The sequence below is a fragment of the Lacerta agilis genome, chromosome 2 (assembly GCF_009819535.1).
Source record: "Lacerta agilis isolate rLacAgi1 chromosome 2, rLacAgi1.pri, whole genome shotgun sequence".
NCBI classification, from domain to species: Eukaryota; Metazoa; Chordata; class Lepidosauria; order Squamata; family Lacertidae; genus Lacerta; species Lacerta agilis.
Window position 1 is genome coordinate 47,412,433 of NC_046313.1, and position 18,667 is coordinate 47,431,099.

At 46.6% G+C, this 18,667-nt stretch overlaps 1 protein-coding gene across 18 annotated transcripts in view; it reads right to left on the reverse strand.

Moving 5' to 3' along the window:
* ABLIM3 (actin binding LIM protein family member 3) overlaps positions 1–18,667 on the reverse strand; it is a 142,070-nt gene that overhangs the window by 21,970 nt on the left and 101,433 nt on the right. For 12 of the 18 annotated variants that reach the window (XM_033139918.1, XM_033139931.1, XM_033139929.1 and 9 more), the window contains exons 7-11: positions 11,268–11,355; positions 5,895–5,953; positions 3,205–3,276; positions 2,467–2,622; positions 13–42 (exon numbers count right to left, since the gene is read on the reverse strand). In XM_033139918.1, coding sequence (XP_032995809.1) covers positions 13–42; positions 2,467–2,622; positions 3,205–3,276; positions 5,895–5,953; positions 11,268–11,355 — 405 coding nt within the window. The remainder of the gene's footprint in view (positions 1–12; positions 43–2,466; positions 2,623–3,204; positions 3,277–5,894; positions 5,954–11,267; positions 11,356–18,667) is intronic. The other 6 variants (XM_033139935.1, XM_033139934.1, XM_033139933.1 and 3 more) reach the window with 3 other exon arrangements.

Below are 18,667 nucleotides of genomic sequence, written 5' to 3' on the forward strand. Positions count from 1 at the left end.
CCGTATGATTACCTGAGAATACGGAGAGAGTGTTCCAAGAGACTAGAAGTGACAGGAGACCAGAGACAAGCCACAAGGGAGTGAAGAGCAAGGAAAGAAAGAGAGTGGGGGAAAAATGGTTACAAGCTGACATGACTGCTCAAGGCCACAGCACAGTTCATCTTCCCGCAAGTTACTGTCCACTTAGCAAGACCTACAACCTTATTAGAGCTGTCAGGGGATTGAGAAAACCTGGGAGGGAGACTCCAAAGTTAACACAAGGGAGGATCAAACATGCGTGTGTGTGCGTGTGCATGCAGCAGAGTCCACTACTTCTCTTCCCCTCAAATATATGTATGTTCAGGAGTCCTCACTGGAGTTCCCCACCCTAAGCTCCAGCCTTTTCCCTTATTGCCTCCACATTTAGCAGTCATTTTTTAAAGCTCTACATGTGAACAAACATGGATTTAATATACAATAGAACGTAAGATGGCACACCCAACACTACGGATATCATATTAAGCTCCATAGGATCCTGCTTTCACTACTGTAGGGGATCAGTGCATATCGTAAAGGATGAGTCTAGCATGGCAGATGCCATCAGTATGACACACGAATCTGGTGGGCCAGCATGAGCACTACAAATTCCATGTATCAGACTTATGCCTGATCATTCAAACATGATAAAGATGCAGCCCTTTAGCAATTCCACTCCACCCTCATTCCTTTCTTCCTTTTTTCTCAGGTAAAATGAATGTCTGCAGTGGTTCTGACCCACCCTGCAGGTTCATCTTGAACTTCTGCTTCTCCTCCACAAAATACAAAGTGTTTTTAGCACATATTCACAAGAGGAATGCTTGTGAAAGCAAGAGCGAAGATATGAGGTACCATTCCTTTTTGGAAAGCCCACTCCTAAGGCTTTCCAACTGCAGCAAACGAAGCAACACTCCCGACCCGGCCTGGCTGCAGTGCACTCAGTATAGGATCAAGAAGAGCACAGTTCAGTGCACCACACTTCAGGAAATCTGCAACTGCAGGCACACCATCTCTGAGGCTTCCGTGAACAAGGGGAGAATGTGCACGCTATACCTTTAAGGCACATTTCCCTCCTCAAAGTATTCTGGGTGCTGGAGTTTGTTGAAGATTGCTGGAGAAAACTGTGGGCTCATCCATGCATCCGCTTGCCCCGCTGCTTTCTCCCTGCAAAAATCTGCTCTTTACCACTGAATCAGAGCAAATGTCGATCGGGTTTTGCACAGATTGACATTTGCAGTAAAGAGCAGGTTTTCCTGGGGAAAGCAGTGGGGCAAACAAAACACCCGGACCTGTGCCTGGGAAGAATGGGACAAGCAGAAAACCTCTTGGATCCATGGTTTCTAGGCATGGGACAAGCAAAGTATGGACAAGCCCTATGTGTGGTATAATCTATAGTACCTAGAATTCTCTTTTACATATTTTTTCCACAAAATTGTGCATTTTATCCTTTCTCATTTTTGTATGTATCTTATTTTAAAATGCACAATTTTGTTCACATTTTATTATAAAATATGCATTTATGCCTGCTTTATGTCACTTTTTTAAAACTAGGAACTGTATCACAAAATTTGGAGAATCAAAAAATCTATAGTGAACTGCATAACAATCCACTTATCAACCTGTGAATCAGGTTGATTTAAACACAAGAGCTGAACGAAATAAGTGAGCACCCCCATCCTTCTACACATCTGAAAAGAAAGCCCTGGCATAAACATTTGCCTCATTTTCCGTTTCAAGGCTATTGTGATCCCTATGCTTTTCCACAGTGAGGTTTGGACATATTAAGACATATTAAGACAGAGCTGAAGAGAGCTCCTTGGATGTGTTTGACACTGAGGGATAAACCTTAGGAATTGTTCCTCAAATAACTCTGTACTTTTCACACTACATTTAAGTAACTGGATCTCCATCACTTACCCCTGAGTAGATCACACAGGCTATGGGTTGTAATCAACTAAGTTTTACTCAGAGGAGACTCACTAAGTTAGGGCCATTAATTTCAGTAGGTCTACTCTGAGGAAAAACTTAGTTGATCCCCCCCCCCCAACTGGAAGGTGTGCTTTCCCCATCCATATCCCTGTAGCAAGGGATGGAACTAGAATACTCAAAACAGGCCTTACATGGACATTTTCTGTCTATTGAGAAGGTGGCTACTTAGCAATAACAAATTTGGATTTTGCTTTCGGTAAGTGTAAGAGAAATGTATTGTGACTCTCAAACAACTCAATCAAAATGAATAGGGTTACAGCAGGGTTGGGGAACATGGAAGTCCAGCATCTGGAGGGCTATGAGTCCCAGCAGCCCCAGCCAGCATGGATGATGGGACTTGTATTCCAACAACATCTGGAGGTTCCCCATTCCTGATCCACAGCTATAGTTTATGGAAAAGTCTTTCTACCGCAGACCTTGCTGGGTCCCTACGTCCCAGGTGAAATGGCTGAGAAGCTGTACCTCCCCATAGCTATATCTCTCCAGCGTCTCGTCCGATGTGTATCTGTGATAGGGCTCATAGGAAATGAGGTCAGGGCGCTGCACCTCGTAGATGGCTTTAATCTTGGGAAGAGCGGCCAGGTCTTTGTAATTAAGGATCTCATTATCCACTTTAGCCTAAGGAAAGGGAGAGACAGAGACAGAGAGGCGAACACAGAGAGAAAGGTAAAGAAAGGGGAACTGGGGGTGCAAGGGTAAGAAGGGACAAGTTGGAATAAACAGGTTGAAGGCATCATCAGAACAAATGGAGCCAGATTGTTACCAGAGGTGAGAAATGGGAAGGATTGAACCTTGGAGGAGGTGAGAAGGGTTATCCTAGGTAGATGAGGCAACAGTGGGAAAGGAGAATGCAGGCCAGGATTGAAATCAGTGCCATGAATTGCCTTGGCTAAATGCATCTGAACCCTTTGAGTCAGATGATGCTCAAAGAAGCCACATCGGCATCAGGGCTCTTTGGCAGTAAGGCATTCAAGGACCCGGTGTAGACATCTTGGGCTGAAACTGCCAAATGTTTGCCTTTGTTCCCAGTCCATAAGAATCCATTTCTCAATGGCTACATGGGTGCATTGGATGATCACTTCTTTTCAACCTTCCTGGGATCGCGTAAGGGCATGTCTTCCCAAGCTTCATCTGCAGGAGCTGCAATGCCCAGTCCTTCAGCCACTACATGGCTTGCTTCAGCCACAGAATTGTACTTACACAGATGACTCTGTTGGGGGAACCAATGCTTGAGCCAGGTGGGGAGATGGATGTTTCTGAAGTTCTTCTGTGCTGTGTAGACAGAAAAAGGATGGAATGAGTTGCAAATTAAGCCAGCCTTCCTTTCCAAAACCTGGTCCCCTCAAGATGTTAATGGGCTACAACTCCCATCATCCCTGACCATTGGCCATGCTGACATGGGATGATGAAAGTTGGAGTCCAACAACATCTGGAAGACCTCATGTTGGAGAAGGCTGAATTAAACCTTCCTTGTCTCTTGCTAATCAGTCACACTGAAAGACACAGTTCAGCCATCCCTAACCTGAGTGAGTTGTGCATCTTTAGTAAAGGCAAATTGGTAATCTACCTGCCTATATTCCTTCTGCTTAAAAAGCCTTAATTTCTGTAATTTTGCTGCACTCTGACTTTAGTTTACAGGAGGGAAGAAGATGTTGTCTATGATTATGTTTTCTTTAGTAGTACATGAGAGATGCAGAGTGCAGGGAGGAACACTCTGCCCTCCATAATGTGTAGTAATGCTTGAGACTCTAAAGACGTGTTGCACAAGGTTTTCGTTGCTGCACTGTGATGCACTGAATCATGTCACCTGATCCCTGCAAGTTGTGTAGCAGTTTGGCCAATTCGTGCACCAACCCAAGCTGATTGATCAGAATGAATGGCTGCTCTTCCCTTCCAAAGTCACTTTGGCGCAATATTTTAGGGGAGAATAAGAAGAAGAGGAGGAGGAGGAGGAGGAGGAGGAGGAGGAGGAGGAGGAGGAGGAGGAGGAGTTTGGATTTGATATTCCGCTTTATCACTACCCGAAGGAGTCTCAAAGCGGCTAACATTCTCCTTCCCTTCCTCCCCCACAACAAACACTCTGTGAGGTGAGTGGGGCTGAGAGACTTCAAAGAAGTGTGACTAGCCCAAGGTCACCCAGCAGCTGCATGTGGAGGAAGGGAGATGTGAACCCGGTTGCCCAGATTACAAGTCTACCACTCTTAACCACTACACCACACTGGCTTTCAATGAAACAATGTGAAAGCAAGAGACAAGTCCTCACATCTCTTGCAGTATCACTTACAATCTTTGGTGTCTAGGAATGCAACAATGAGGCATCCCATCTGGAGTCCTGTCCTATTCTGACCACCATTTCCAGAATACAAACAGCCTTGGCCCAGTATACCCAAAGGAGCGTCTCCACCAAATCATCCAGCTCCAAGGGCCTTCTGGTGGTTCCCGCACCAGGGAACCAGGCAGAGGGCCTTCTCGGTAGTGGCGCCTGCCCTGTGGAACACCCTCCCATCAGATGTCAAGTAAATAAACAACTATCTGACTTTTAGAAGACATCTGAAGGCAACCCTGTATCAGGAAATTTTTAATGTCTGATGTTTTACAATTTTTTATATGTGCTGTAAGCCTCCCAGAGTGGCTGGGGAAACTCAGCCAGATTGGCAGGGTATTATTATTATTATTATTATTATTTATTATTATTATTATTACAAGAATAGTTCTAGCTAAGCAGGAGATATAACTCACTGCCAAGAGTCTGACCCCAGTCTCGCTGAGTGTATGCCTTAGATTTATTTTCTTGACAAAATGCAAAGTTCTGAGGCCAACCCACTCAAGTGGTGATTCAGTTCCTGGAATAAGAGTTTAGCTCTGTTTTGATTTAGAGCATGGAAATTTAAAATAAATATTTAAAACACGGGAATTCAAATCTAAGGCAGAATTACTGGATCATACCAAAGGCACATCTAGGCTAGCATCATGTTTTCACAGAGTCCTAGTAGATGCCCATGGAAAGTTTGCTAATAACACCTGAGTGCAACAGCAGTAATACTCACCCCATATTTTACCTACTGTTGATTTTAATAATCTTTTGACTATTTTAACCATTTAAACCTGCTTTTACTGATAGTTTTAATGTTTTATATTTTTGTAAACAACTTAGAAGCTTGTTGGTTTTTATTTCGCAATCAAGCAATATGTAAATGATGTTAAACAAAGAAACAAAAAAAATTAACTAAGAAGCAGGTAGCAGCCTCTTTGGGAGAGAAGCCTGGGCAGGAATCTATGCTCAAGAGTTGCATTTGCATTATAGCCATGGCAAGAAAGGTGGCAATTGCATAAAGAGGATGCTGAGAGCCGTTTCACTGTGCATGCAGACTGTGTTTGCCAAGGATGCACCAGCTATTATGCTGGTGTTCACAGCTGTGCATCTTCAAACATGCAGCTGACATGTACCAAAGAGCCAGGGTCAGCACATTCCCATTTGGATCCTTAAGCATTTGGATACTTCTTCTTTTTTTGTACATGATTATAACAAATGCTGGTGTAGATGTAGACAGTGTAACAGCTGTGTACAATGTAAAGTGGTTCAAGAGTATGAAGGTAGGAGAAACAAGAAATAAGTCCACAGTCACAGTCTGTACTCCTTGGTTAAAGCTTCAAAGCCTGTAATCTTAGTTCAAGAGTATATATCCCTGTAAAATCAAAGCCTTTGGATGCTAAATTTAAGGCTTCCTCTCCTTCTGCAATTGCTTTGTAGAAGGGCTATGACTTTCAAAGCAAGTAAATAAATTAACTGGCTATCTTCCAGCCTCTAATAATATATTTCCACTCGAGGAACTCCCCCAGCCAGCCGTTGCCAAAGTTCTCCTTCCCGTCCATTCCCAGCTCCATCTTACCTTTAACTTTTTTTCTGCTCGTGCTGCTTGTTTGCAGATAGGATGCCACACTTCTGAACCTGGAACAGAGCAGAAGGTCAGGGCTACAGTGCAGCCCAGCTGTGATTCTGATTTACATAACATTACCCAGGCTCATCAAAACAATACTCCTGAAAGCTTCATTGCTCCTTGCTCCTAGCCTGGCATTGCCTGTTCCCTCCTGCTGCAAGTTGGTCTGCTCATTTTGCCCATCTGGTTCCTATTATTGAAGTCCTAGATCTCTTTGTACCAAAAATTCCACTTGGACTTGAACATTTTCAGCGGCAAGCTTATTGCCACATCCAGCATTGGTATCACCCTTCTTTCAACAGTGATTAGAACTTTTATAGTTTTTGCACATAGCCTAGGGCTTGCCGATCAGAAGGTTGGTGGTTCGAATCCCCGCAACAGGGTGAGCCCCCATTGCTCGGTCCCTGCTCCTGCCAATCAGCAGTTTGAAAGCATATCAAAGTGCAAGTAGATAAATAGGTACCACTCTGGCGGGAAGGTAAACGGCGTTTCCGTATGCTGCTCTAGTTTGCCAGAAGTGGCTTAGTCATGCTGGCCACATAACCTGGAAGCTGTACGCCAGCTCCCTCGACCAGTAAAGCAAGATGAGCGCCGCAACCCCAGAGTCGTTCGCGAATGGACTTAACGGTCAGGGGTCCCCTTACCTTTACCTTTAAGAGGATGGTAGCAAATTCATTCCACTCATTGTGTGAATTGACAGGAGATTTCTACTAGCAAGGGTCATGTCCATTTCTGTGATTACATGTGAGGCATGTTCCAACTTTGTAACATTGAAAGCAACCAAGAGGCCATGTGGTCTAACACTCTGCCATAAGGCAGGGCCCTTAAATCCCAATCCTGCAACTTGTGCAATCCCCAAACCAGGTTGCAATAAGCAGAGGGCAGATGCAACTGCAATAAAATGCCTTGAGAGCAAAAAGTTTGACTAAGTCAAACAAGAGCACAAAAATGTTATATCCGTATTAAGGGAAGACAAGTAGTTCCTCCTACTGTATGATAGCTATATGTAGGACAAAGGGTTGGAAACTCGGTTAACAAACTGGATATTGGTCCTGGATGCCAGTACAGAGGGAAATGCAGATCAGCAAGGTTCTGTGCAATTCCACCCCTGTAAGGAGTACTCTGGAGTGGGTTGCTTTACAGAATGGAGTTGGCCAAGGCAAGTAGTTGACTGAGAGGGGAAAGGACCAGCAGCCTCAAAAGAACCCAGCAGTCTGTTTACTGAACCCAGAAGGCAAGGCCTTCCCCGTCTAGCTGGCAATCTCCACTTGAGGAGAGAATCCTTGCCCTGGCTTCTCCTCCACACCTAGCAACATAACTGGCACCATTGTCTGTGGCAGGTTGCAGCAGAAGGTTGCAGCAACAGGCAGCACTAAAGCAATGCTAAGAGAGAAAGTAGTAGATCAAATACATCAAACAGAGAAGATATTCTTCAGGATTCCCTAAGAATCTAGGGCTAGTTCTGAATAAGGCAGTCCAGAAAATACAATGCAAGACAATTCAATAAAACCACCTTGGGTGTTTGGGCAGAAAGGCAAGTACATCAATATATTAAATACATAACATTAATCCTCAATTGGATATGGGTGGCCATTTTAGAGTGAAATTCAGATGCCCTTCCCCTCACTCATCTGCATCCCTATAGCAGGGAGGAAAGAAACATGCTTTCAGACTTAGCGGTGACGCTGCATGCCATTGATTTTTATTGACTTTCCGAAGATCCTTTCACCTTAATGGTGTGGTCAAAGGAACAAACTACCAGCTGGTGCTGAAAAGGAGGATGCTAGGAAGAGACACAACACTTATACTGTAATATGATTCCACATGTTTCAAATCTGTGGCTGTATCATCCTCCCATGGACATTTTACTATTGACCTAGGTCTCAAAGCTGACTAGTCGTGGTTGCTGGTAAAGGTCAGGATAAGATTACAGCTGTTGTTGTTATTCTTGCATGCTATCTACCTGGCAATTCATAGACATCATCCATCATCCAACCTGCCAGACGGATACCTGAAAAATGTATAACACTGCCATAGGCGCAAAGCGAAATCGGAATGGGTTAAAATACTATCATCATAATGGAGTCCAGCAGAAAAGTGAGCACCTGTTTTACTAGCTTGATAAGATTTGTGTTCAGGACTTGAAAAGATTACCGGTAACTCCCTCCTCACCCCAGTTTTTTTTCTTTTTCTTTTGTTGTACAACTGATTATTATTGAGTGATGGAATAGGAGAAGTCAAAGCAGTAGACCTTGTTCTTGTAGCAGCATTAGAAGCTCCTATGGGTGATGGGGGAACTCACATGTCAATACCTTTCGAGGAGTTGCATGCAGACCAAATCGCCAAGCTGGTTTGGTCAACATCCTGGTCTGCAATCCAGGAAGACCAGAGATCAGCATGTACAGTGGTACCTCAGGTTACAGACGCTTCAGGTTACAGACTCCACTAACCCAGAAATTTTACCTTAGGTTAAGAACTTTGCTTCAGGATGAGAACAGAAATTGTGCAGCGGCGCGGCGGCAGTGGGAGGCCCCATTAGCTAAAGTGGTACCTCAGGTTATGAACAGTTTCAGGTTGAGAATGGACCTCCGGAATGAATTAAGTTCTTAACCAGAGGTACCGCTGTACTGGGGACCAGTGCAAGGAAGACTGCAGGGTTTGGCTACATCAGAGCTACTGGTTTGTCCAGTGGGCAAACTGCAACTTACTAGCTTTTCCCAAAGAAAACATTAACTTGCCCCCCCCCCATTCCCACCTGTTGCAACATTATTTTTGTGAAGACGCAAATGCACACATAGGTTTCAGGATGTTTAGAAACATATTGCTACACTCTCTCTACTTCTCAAGCAACGAGAAGCTTCAAGGGTGCAGTAGTTACCTGGTCTTGGTTTCCTTTGGAAGGAAATTCCTGGAGACTTCTTAGAGGAGAAATATCTTTATTCTAGGTATTTCTTAGGTATTTCTAAGAACAACCAGCCAATCTTCCTAACAAAGGGAAGTTCCTTGGCAGTTCTGCCTGGCCAATTAAGGCAGTCTCCATTAATTAACTTGTCCAACTCCTCAGCTTACAACATGGGAAAGAGAACACCTTCTACTTCCCAAGTAAGACATGTTTCTATAAACCAGACTTGCTCTGAACAGCCATTTAATGTGATAAGTGGACATTTATCCTTCCTCTATTATATTGGAAATGTATCCTAAGACAGGGGTGCGCATAAAGCTGCTGATAGGAAACATAGGAAGATGCCTTATACTGAGTCAGACCATTGGTCCATCCAGCCTAGGACCATCTACACCAGCGGTCAGCAAGGTTTATCTTGCCTGGGCCAGATCGGTCCTGCGGAGATACCGCCGTGGCCTGGATGGCCTGCCCGCCCGCCCATGATTTTGGGCGTCTGTGCATGCGCAGATGCAATTTTCGAAGTCTGTGTCTGCGCAGATGCAATTTCCAGCACCATGGAAGCGAGTCTCCACGCTGCGCTGTGCCGGTTCAGCGCAGCGTGTGAGTGGGCACCTCAGTTCGGGGGCGGCTCAGGGGCTGGTCAAATGACCTCCACGGGCCGCTTCTGGCCCATGGGCCTTAGGTTGCTGACCCCTGATCTACACTGTCTGAGATTTCAGGCAGGGAGTCTTTCCCAGCTCTACCTGGAGATGCTAGGGATCAAACTTGTGACCTTCTGCATTGAGAACAGCTGCTCTACCACGGAGGTACAGCCCTTTCCCTGAAGTGATGGAAATAATGTAAGTAGAGAACCCTGCTTAAGAAGAAGGTGTGGGGAAAGGAGGTCGAAAAAGAAGAATTCAGGGACGGAAATGAAGTTGGGAATGAAATCTTGGCTGATTTAGCCCCATGCGGGGAACATACGCTCAGATAGAATCGGAGTAAAAGCGTGTGAAAGCCAATCCCAATCTTCTCATGGCCATGTAACTTATCCCCAGGGCCGTCTTAAGGAGATCGGCCGCTGTGGCGCAGTGATCCCTCCGGCACCCCCCGCTTACCGCCTCTCCGCTGCCTCCCTCTCACGCTTGCCGCCCCTCGGGAGGGGGGACGAGCAGGGGATGAGGGGTGTGGCGCTGGAGCGGGATGGGAGGCGGGGGCGGGTTGGGGAGGGGGGCAGCCGGTATGCCGGTGAGCTCGATCCTTCCGGCGCCCCCATGCGTTCTGGGCTTCCGGGGGAGAGCGCTGGCGGCGCAAGCACCCGGCCGCCCGTGGGGGCGGGGGGAAGCTGCTGGCGGGGCTGCGCTACTCCCCCTGCTCGCTGCGCTCGAAGATGGGGCTGTGCCGCTGGTTCGCGAGTGCCCACCCGCCCACCCGCCTGTGGGGTCGGGTTGGGGAGGGGGCGCCTGGTATGCCGGCGGGCTCGTGGGGGCGCCCCTGGGGGCCCGGCGCCCTGGTGTGCCGCGCCACCAGCCCAAATGGACGAGACGGCCCTGCTTATCCCCTCCCAGTCACAGAATGAACAATTATTTTCCACAGGCAGAATCCCACCCACCCTCTCTTCTACCCTGTATCTGTATACGTTCCCGCCTCTTGGCACAACGTTTTTTGAGGGCCGTGGTCACCATAGCAACAGGATCCTCTCATGGGCTGGAGGATCAGGCAATGATGGCCAGGTGCAATGCATGGAGGAGTTGCCCTTTCTCTACTCCCCCATCATAGTGGCAGCATTTCTGGCTGATGGGCCAATGTGACACTAATGGCATTTCTGCTCCCCCACAATGAAGCAACCATCAATTGCCACCCAATATAGACAACAGCCCCTCCCTAAGCCAACTACTCCAGCAGTGCGAGGGTGGGAGTAGCCAACCCTGCAATTAACACAGACAGACACAGGGTAATTAGTGACTCAGGGTGACGAGCACCTAAAGGTTGTCTAAGGGACAAACACTCCCCCCACCAAAGCTGAGAATAGATCCATAAGGGGAAAGACACCCTAAGCTCACATTGAGACCCAGTAATTATTTCTCTCTTCCTCTTGCAAGGGCACGTACCACCACAACTTCTCAACTGATCTGAACTTGTTGCAAACAGGAAATGCAAATAAGTTGGCCTCAGGGCTTCATCATGTGGCCTCTCAACACGGGTCTCCGTGAGACAGGATTGATTAATGTGAAATATCTGCTTCTCGCAATGCATCGTGAAGATTAATAAATTCATCTCTAAGAAAAATGTGGAGGGCCCAACACTCAAGCAACATTCACAACACCCTTAAGGAATTTTAGCAGCTCCGAGTTTTGAATACCAAGGTTGTGTATGAAGCTGGGAGAGAAGTAGACAGTCAACTCCAGAGTGAGACCTTTCACCCCAGAAGCTGGTGTTCCTACCTGTGAGGTACATCTCTTCCCCTTCTGTGAACATCTGGTGACAACGCACACATCTGGCACAAGTGGGGTGATAATGCTTCCCTCCTGCCTAAACAAATGAATGACAGAAAAGAAGACCATCAGGCAAACAGGTCTAGTCAACTTACGTTTCAATAGCACTCTTGTAAGAATTATTTTATTTGTTTAATATCTCTTAATCTTGACTTTTGCCTAACACCCCCCTCCATCACCACAACACATCAAAATGTGGTTTACTGAAAGAATAAAGCAGCCATCACCAACAACATAAAATATCATCACTAAAACAATTCTGAAGTTTGGTGGAACAAAAAAAAAGTTTTAAATTGCTTCCTTAAAGCTATCAAGGAAGGGGCGCTGTGGCTAGATCAATGAAGAGAGTCCCAAGGTTAAATAAGGAGCCACAACCAAAAAGGATCTACTCCTAGGAGACAACAATCAAGGAAAAGTCCCAGAGGAGTGATGCTCTAAAATAACTTGATCTTTAGGTGGGAATCATAATCTGAATTACCCAGGCAATTTAGAAAACTCAAAACCAGCACTTGGACACATGGCTTGTCCTTGAGCACATATTATTTCTTGCAGAAATAGCAAGCAATGACCAGCTCCAGTTCAGATCAGGACTGTGGTGTGCAGTGCATGGTGGCTGTGGGGGCTCTTTAACCCTTTGCCCCCACTGTGGTCCCAATCCAGATTAGGGCCCCCCCATGTGCCTGCAATTTTCATGGCAATAAAAGCTGTCAATGGTCACTAGTTATGATGCCTCTGAATACCACCCACTGGGGAACAACAGTGGGGTGGGCTAGTCATCTCATTGACCACTGTGAGAAACAAAGTGCAGGGTATTTCTTTTGTTCCAGTGCCAGAGTTCCAGGGTTCATTCACACTTCCGCTTGCCCCACTACTTTCCCTTGGGAAAATCCGCTGTTTACCGCTGAATCAGAGAAAATGTCAACTGGGTTTTCTCCAGATTGATGTTTGCTCTGATTTAGCATTAAAGAGTGTGTTTTCTGGGGGAAAGTGGTGGGGCAATGGCAAAACCACCCAAACTTATGCCTAGAAAGCACAGGACAAGTGGGAAACTACTTGGACCCCTGGTTTCTGGACACAGGAGAAGCGGAGGTGTGGACAAGCCCTGAGTTGCTACTGAAGTCCACTATTGCTTAGCACTAGATGCTGCCTTTTACACCTAGCAAATGGAGTGGCTGTTGGGTATAAAACTGGACATCAGAATGGCACCTAGCCACTGAAACATAAAATTGGTTCTTCAAACTCAGAATTCTGCATTAGTCTTTGACATAATCTATGGGGTCATTCGAATATTACAGAGGGAGAGAGCTTGTGGGATCCACCCTAGTGATAGCTCTGTGACAAAGAAAGCCCACGAGCTCAGATCTGTCACACTGAATAAAAGGGTCATCTTTCCCCACCAACTTTCAGCTTATGTCAATCCAGTGACTTTGCTAGAGTTGGGCAGGGTGACAAGTCACAGCACAGACAAGCCCAGAGTGTCATCCTAGCTGTGAACTAAACTACCACTGGAATAGTGTGACATTCTTGTTTTACAAGCTGTCACTAAACGAACCATCATCATCTGGTGATGTTGGACAGATCTGGCACTGAGCAATGGCTGCAATGAAGTTGAATGTTCAAGTCTACGCCGGAGCACAAACGGAAGCCATGTTTGCTTTCTGAGTGTTCAGTCCTGATTTCTCTTGAGAGGGCAACTTTTATTTTTCTGTTGCCTTCAACAGGATTAGAAATAGCAACCTACTATTTCGCCCACTTGTGATGTAAGAGGGCTGTTCTCCCTGCCCTTTAAAACAAGGATAATAGGCTTAATTGGTAGCTTGCTTCCATTCAAAAGTGTCTGCTAGGATTTCAATTATAGGCTCACTTGCAGGGCTTCAGAGCTCAGATGCAGCCACTGGTTTAACTTGGTGCAATCAGCCCCATTCTGTGCAAAGCACTGCTCCCAAAGGGACATTTTACAGCAGCAGCAGCACCAGCAGCAACATAATAATAATAATAATAATAATAATAATAATAATAATAATAATAATGATAGAAGGAAGGATGAGGGATTGTTGAAGGGTGTGGGGAGGGGGAAGGATAGTGAAGGCTTTTAATTAGAGAAGCGACCTTTAAAGCTAAAGCAAGCATTAAAACCAGCAATGGCTTTCCTAAGAAAGGGCCACATGAGTCTTGCAACACATAGTTGCCAGTTAGGCTTGTCAGCACAGCAATCAAGCAATGGTACACCAGTTTTGCCAACCACTGGTGGGTGGTATCCACTGGGACTGGTAGACTGGTCAAGAGGTCAACTGATGCTGGCATAGGAGCAGGGACGTCTCGTCCATTGGGGCTGGTGGCGCATCACGCCAGGGCGCAATGGCTGCCCACCTCTTCTCGGGCTGCACTCGGCAGGTGGCCGAACATCCGCACCTGCCCAGAGGATTTTCCGCGCAGTGACCACGCGGCGCGCGCCCCAATCCCTCCATGCAGGAGACGCGTCAGGCTCGTTTGGCAGCGGTAGTGGCAGCGCGCAGTGCCCTGCACTGAGAGGCTGGTGGACGTAGCTAGGATCACATGCCCGCCTTGCCTCTCCTCCTTGGCGCGTCCTGCCCGGCGGGGAATCCCCTCCGCCAGTCCGTCTTCCACTCCCTGCAGCACCACTTCCCGGGGCGCCTCAGTGGCCGCTCGCTCTTTGCGGCTCCGGAAGCCGCTTGAGGCTCCCGCCGCCACCGCTGCCTCGCTCTCGGGCCGCGTTCTCCATGCTGCCCACCCTGCAGACTGTGCGCTAGTCGCGCAAGAGGTGTCCGGCTGTGGGCCCTCACCCTCAGTGCCTTCCCGCAGCAGGGCTCGGAGGGGCTTACTTGCTGCCGCCGCCCGCCACACCACACCACACCCTCCGGCACGAGGGGCGCTGGAGGGATCTTGGTGCCAGGGCGCCAAATATACTTAAGACGGCCCTGCATAGGAGCCACTGGTAGGTGCAATCACAGCCACTGGCAGACAGAACTAATCAATCCTAGTTCTGCCCCCATTCTCTTCCACCCTGCTGAGTTCTACAAGGGCAACACTGAGACTGAGGAGGAAGAAGTTGACAGCAAGGGCCACTCTCTGGCCTGGTTGTAAGTAAGAAGGCAGGCAGGGTGGGGGCTAGCTGAGGGCAGACTGAGGTTGGTGGGACAGTGTCCCATTTGCCCTAATGTACTTCATGGCTTGTCATTTCTGCCTGAATAATTGTTGCACAAAAATGGAACAAAGTCCATTGCTCTCCTATGATTGTTAAGCTGCTTGCATATGTTATGGAGTTGCTGTGAACCCTGCCACAAAACCAGCCTCAGAGCTCAGTGATGATTAAAGGCTGGCCCAGCCAGCCCGCCAGCCCACAGCATGCATCTTGGGTTGTTATCTGCACCAAGCCCTATATTTCTTGAGATATGTCCTAGTGTTCAGGGTTTCTGAGTGCACTCACGGATGCGAGGGACAGAGCTTGCATGCACAACCCTGCCCTGTTCCCAGTTTGAGCCTGCACATTTTCAGGCAAATGCCTGAACAAGGCTGATGCTACCAGATAATCTGGACACATGGGCAGCATCGATAATACCTAGTTAAATCATGGGATGTCCTTCAAATGAAGACAGAGAGGCAATTCCTTCACCCACTTTGCACCTACCTCTCCTCTTCCCCCACCATGTGCACTGATAACTTTTAAATAAGCATTTTTATCAATAATGTAAGTCCTGCTCTTACCCTCGCTGCCAACAGCCAAAGCCAGTTTACTTGGACGTCAGAAATCCCACACTGCATTTTCCATTATACAGAAAATGTGGATAATTTTTATACCAAACACTTTTGGGAGTCAATTTGTCCTCAGTGCAAACTAGGAAAGGTTGAACCTATTACTTTTGGTTTTTGTCAGTTTCCCATTTTTCTAATCTTAAATTCAGTCCTTGACATTTCCAAATCATTTTGCCGTGTGTGTGTGTGTGTATATATATATATCACTCCTGAAAATTCACCAGCATTTTCATGTGAATTTCTCCTAACATACATAATCATGCAATTTGCCCAACGTAAACATTATTTTTTCACAAAGCATTGTTCCCTATCACAATGCGATTTTGTACATTATTTTCATTCAGTAAGTATTTTTATGCACACTTTATTCTAGTGTATGCATTTTTGTACACATTACTTGGCTGCAGAACTTTATTGTAAAATTCAAAGAAGTGCAAATTCCAAAGGATGGCTGGGTTTCAGTTTGCGTATTGTTTCAGAAAGTGCAGATTTGGTAGGTTGAATGTGAATGGAATCAAATTCCTCCGTCATCCTGATGCAAGACTCATTCAACACATAGAAAAGAAGATGTAAAGGAGCTGGCTGGGCTGCTAAAAAGACAACCAAGACCAGTGCTTCAGCCCTCTGTTATGTTGCTGCATTATCCAATGTTTCTCCTCACACGTTTCCTAGTTTTAAAGGGCGGGAATACGGAAATCAATGATGATCATGCAAATGGAGTGAATGGATCACTCAGTTGCTTACAGCTAAAAGCAACAAATGTCTTCCTCCCCTCCCTGCTCCACCTTTGCAGAAATTCTCCAGTGCCTTCAGTGAGACACTCTCCCTGCTAATCTACACATCCTCTGGAAGAGCTCCATGGAGATTTACGAGAACGTGTTGGCTGAGTCACTGCAGGATTTGCCTGTCACTAAAGTGATATGGGTATAAAATCAAATAACAGATTGATGCCATCTAATGCAATTGTGTCAAGGAAGCTGGCTGCTTAAGCCCAGAGACCCACTCTCAGAGGAGAAGTAAAAGGTTCTGTGGGATTTGCAACCCAATCCTATGAGCCACTGGACTGAGGCGGCAGCTCATATAGGATCAAGTGCTAAGCTCCCAGTGCAAAAGAAATGCCCTTGGGCTGATCCCACTAGTGCAGCAGCGTCCCTTGGCATCCATCACTTTCCACCTTCATGCTGCCAAAATGGTACTGGGGGGGAGACAGAGCCCCTCACCTTTCCGTCTAGCATGCTATGGTCTCTCCTGGTGTGTAGGAGGTCTAGGGCTGGGACAATCATGTGCTGCCCAATTCTACAATTAAGTATGGACTACAAGGGATGTGTGTTGGGGGGAAACCCTCACTGCCCTAATCTCTTAATGAAAGAGCCGGATAGAAATAGGACAGAGAGTTTCTGCTAGGAATAGGACTGGTTTGTTTGTTTTAAAATTGTGGCCATTTCCAAACATTGCTGCTTGTTCATGCAAGTTTCACACAGCATCTGCATGATGTTGTCATCATCAAAATTCCATCCCATATTACTTCTCCATTTAGTCTACAGTTCCTTTGGTCCAGCAGCCAACTTGAAAATTATGTCATAATTGTTTTTAGCTGGTTGCTTGATTTTATTGCTTTTAGTGATGTTTAATTGCCTTGGCTTTATAGTTTTGTTTATTTTGCACTTTGCTTTACTGTGTTTCATTACCTTTTGCTGGATTGTAATCATACAGTGAAACTAGAAGGGGCTACTCTTCCTTTTAGATTTGGTCTCTCGGTCGAGAACATTAAGAGACAGGCTAGCCTTGGAACTAGGTACAAATACATTAAGCACGCTTTCCCTGTGGTGTTTTGGAGGCACGGTGAGTCAGAGGTTCACCACCCCTCAACTAGATACTCTAGCCACCAAACCCAACCTGCCTTTTCTGGACTTGGTTTGACCGACAAGTGAAGGAAGTCCCTAAGCTGTCTCAGCATCACCTCTAGCAGAGGTGCAATTTCCCGACAGACCAAATCACAACCTCCTTGTTTATTTTATACTGATTAAAATTACAGTCATTGTGAGAGCCCAGTGCTGCCTACTATGAATGCACTGCTTATTATAATTCAAAGGGGTGTGTGTCACTGTCGTTCCTTTAAGACTCATTAATCATCCATAGCTGGCTGCACATCTTAGAGCCATATGGGACAACCAGAGGCGTAAGCATATGATGGCTGATTATGGCTGAGGATAGTTAAAGGCACACTTATGCCACACTTTGTCAAGAAGGATGATAGGAGTCTACTGCTTGGAGGGCAATAGGATCCTAGGCATTACTACCCTCCGGGTACCAAACTCCTGGGCATCCCCCCACCATCCTGTCTGATTTGTGATCGCTGCAGCTAGCAGGCTTAGTCTTCCTAGGAGACAACACCTCCGGTGCTCAGCACGAGCAAGACAACCCCCAAGAGGCTGAGTTTGCATGCCAAGATATGACTGGAAAAGACGGCAAAGGGATTGTGCTCTGGATTTTTCTCAGAAGAAGAGGTCGCGCCATGCCCACAGGACCTCTCCATTGCCCCATGGCTCTGCAGCCATCCTTACGCAACACATCAGGCTCTCCTCTCCGCTTTGCATTGTGCTCCAGGGTCACACACAGACTCTTCCCAGAGCCCAGCTGACCTATTTCCAGCCAATCCCATCGTCAGGATTAGACAAGGAGTTCCCCTTGACCAGGCTCCAGGGATCCCCCTAGAGAGACGCAATTCAGGAAATCAAGGAGTAAAAAGAAGGTGCTGAATAAGGCTTGTCTCAAATGTTCTGGGAAATATGAAAGTCAGGCCCACTGTTTGTGTCTATTTAGAGCAGCATAGGAGGCAGAGAGGAGAGATGTTTCTGAAAACGTGTCCAAAAAATTGAGACGCAGCAGCCTGGGAAGCTCACATTTGTTCTGTGTTTTCAGACATTTGGTTCCCCTCCATGTCGGTAGTGGAAAATACAAGAATTTGCCTTTTGCAGTTGAAGTGAAGGGACTCTTAGCCATTGAGCATGTCTCAGGAACTCAGCTCTGGAGAGCAAATCCAATGCTCTTGCTCTTCTGGAAGTCTTCCAACCTGCTCTATGCATTCTGAAGCTTACAATCAGGTGATCTCTGCTACTGAGCTGCAGCAACATTTAAGAGGTTGCACGCCTAGTGCAGATCAACTGGCCAAATGCTTAGAATCAAGACACTCTTCGGAGTGCTGCCCTCCTTTGTGCCAGGCTGTAAGATTAAAACACATTTCCAGGGCTGCTCCGCATGTCTTGGCTTGACTGTGTGGGGCAGACAGATGGGGTGGAGGGACGACTGAATTGCAGCTGGCAAACTGACTTAAGACTTAAGCTCCCAGCCTTCAGGGGCTGCTGCATACGCTCTGGGTCTTAGGAGACTTTTAGTGTGGGCTTTTGAATAGTCAGATGGTTGGATGTGTGGCAGCTCCATGTCAATTTCACTCTGGAGACAGGCCTTTATTAAAGTCTGGGAAGCAGATGGCCAGTGCAGGTGTGGGGAAGCAAAAGCTTGACATGAAACTGACAAGCACCTAACCATGCAAAAGTGGCGTGTCCATGGATCTT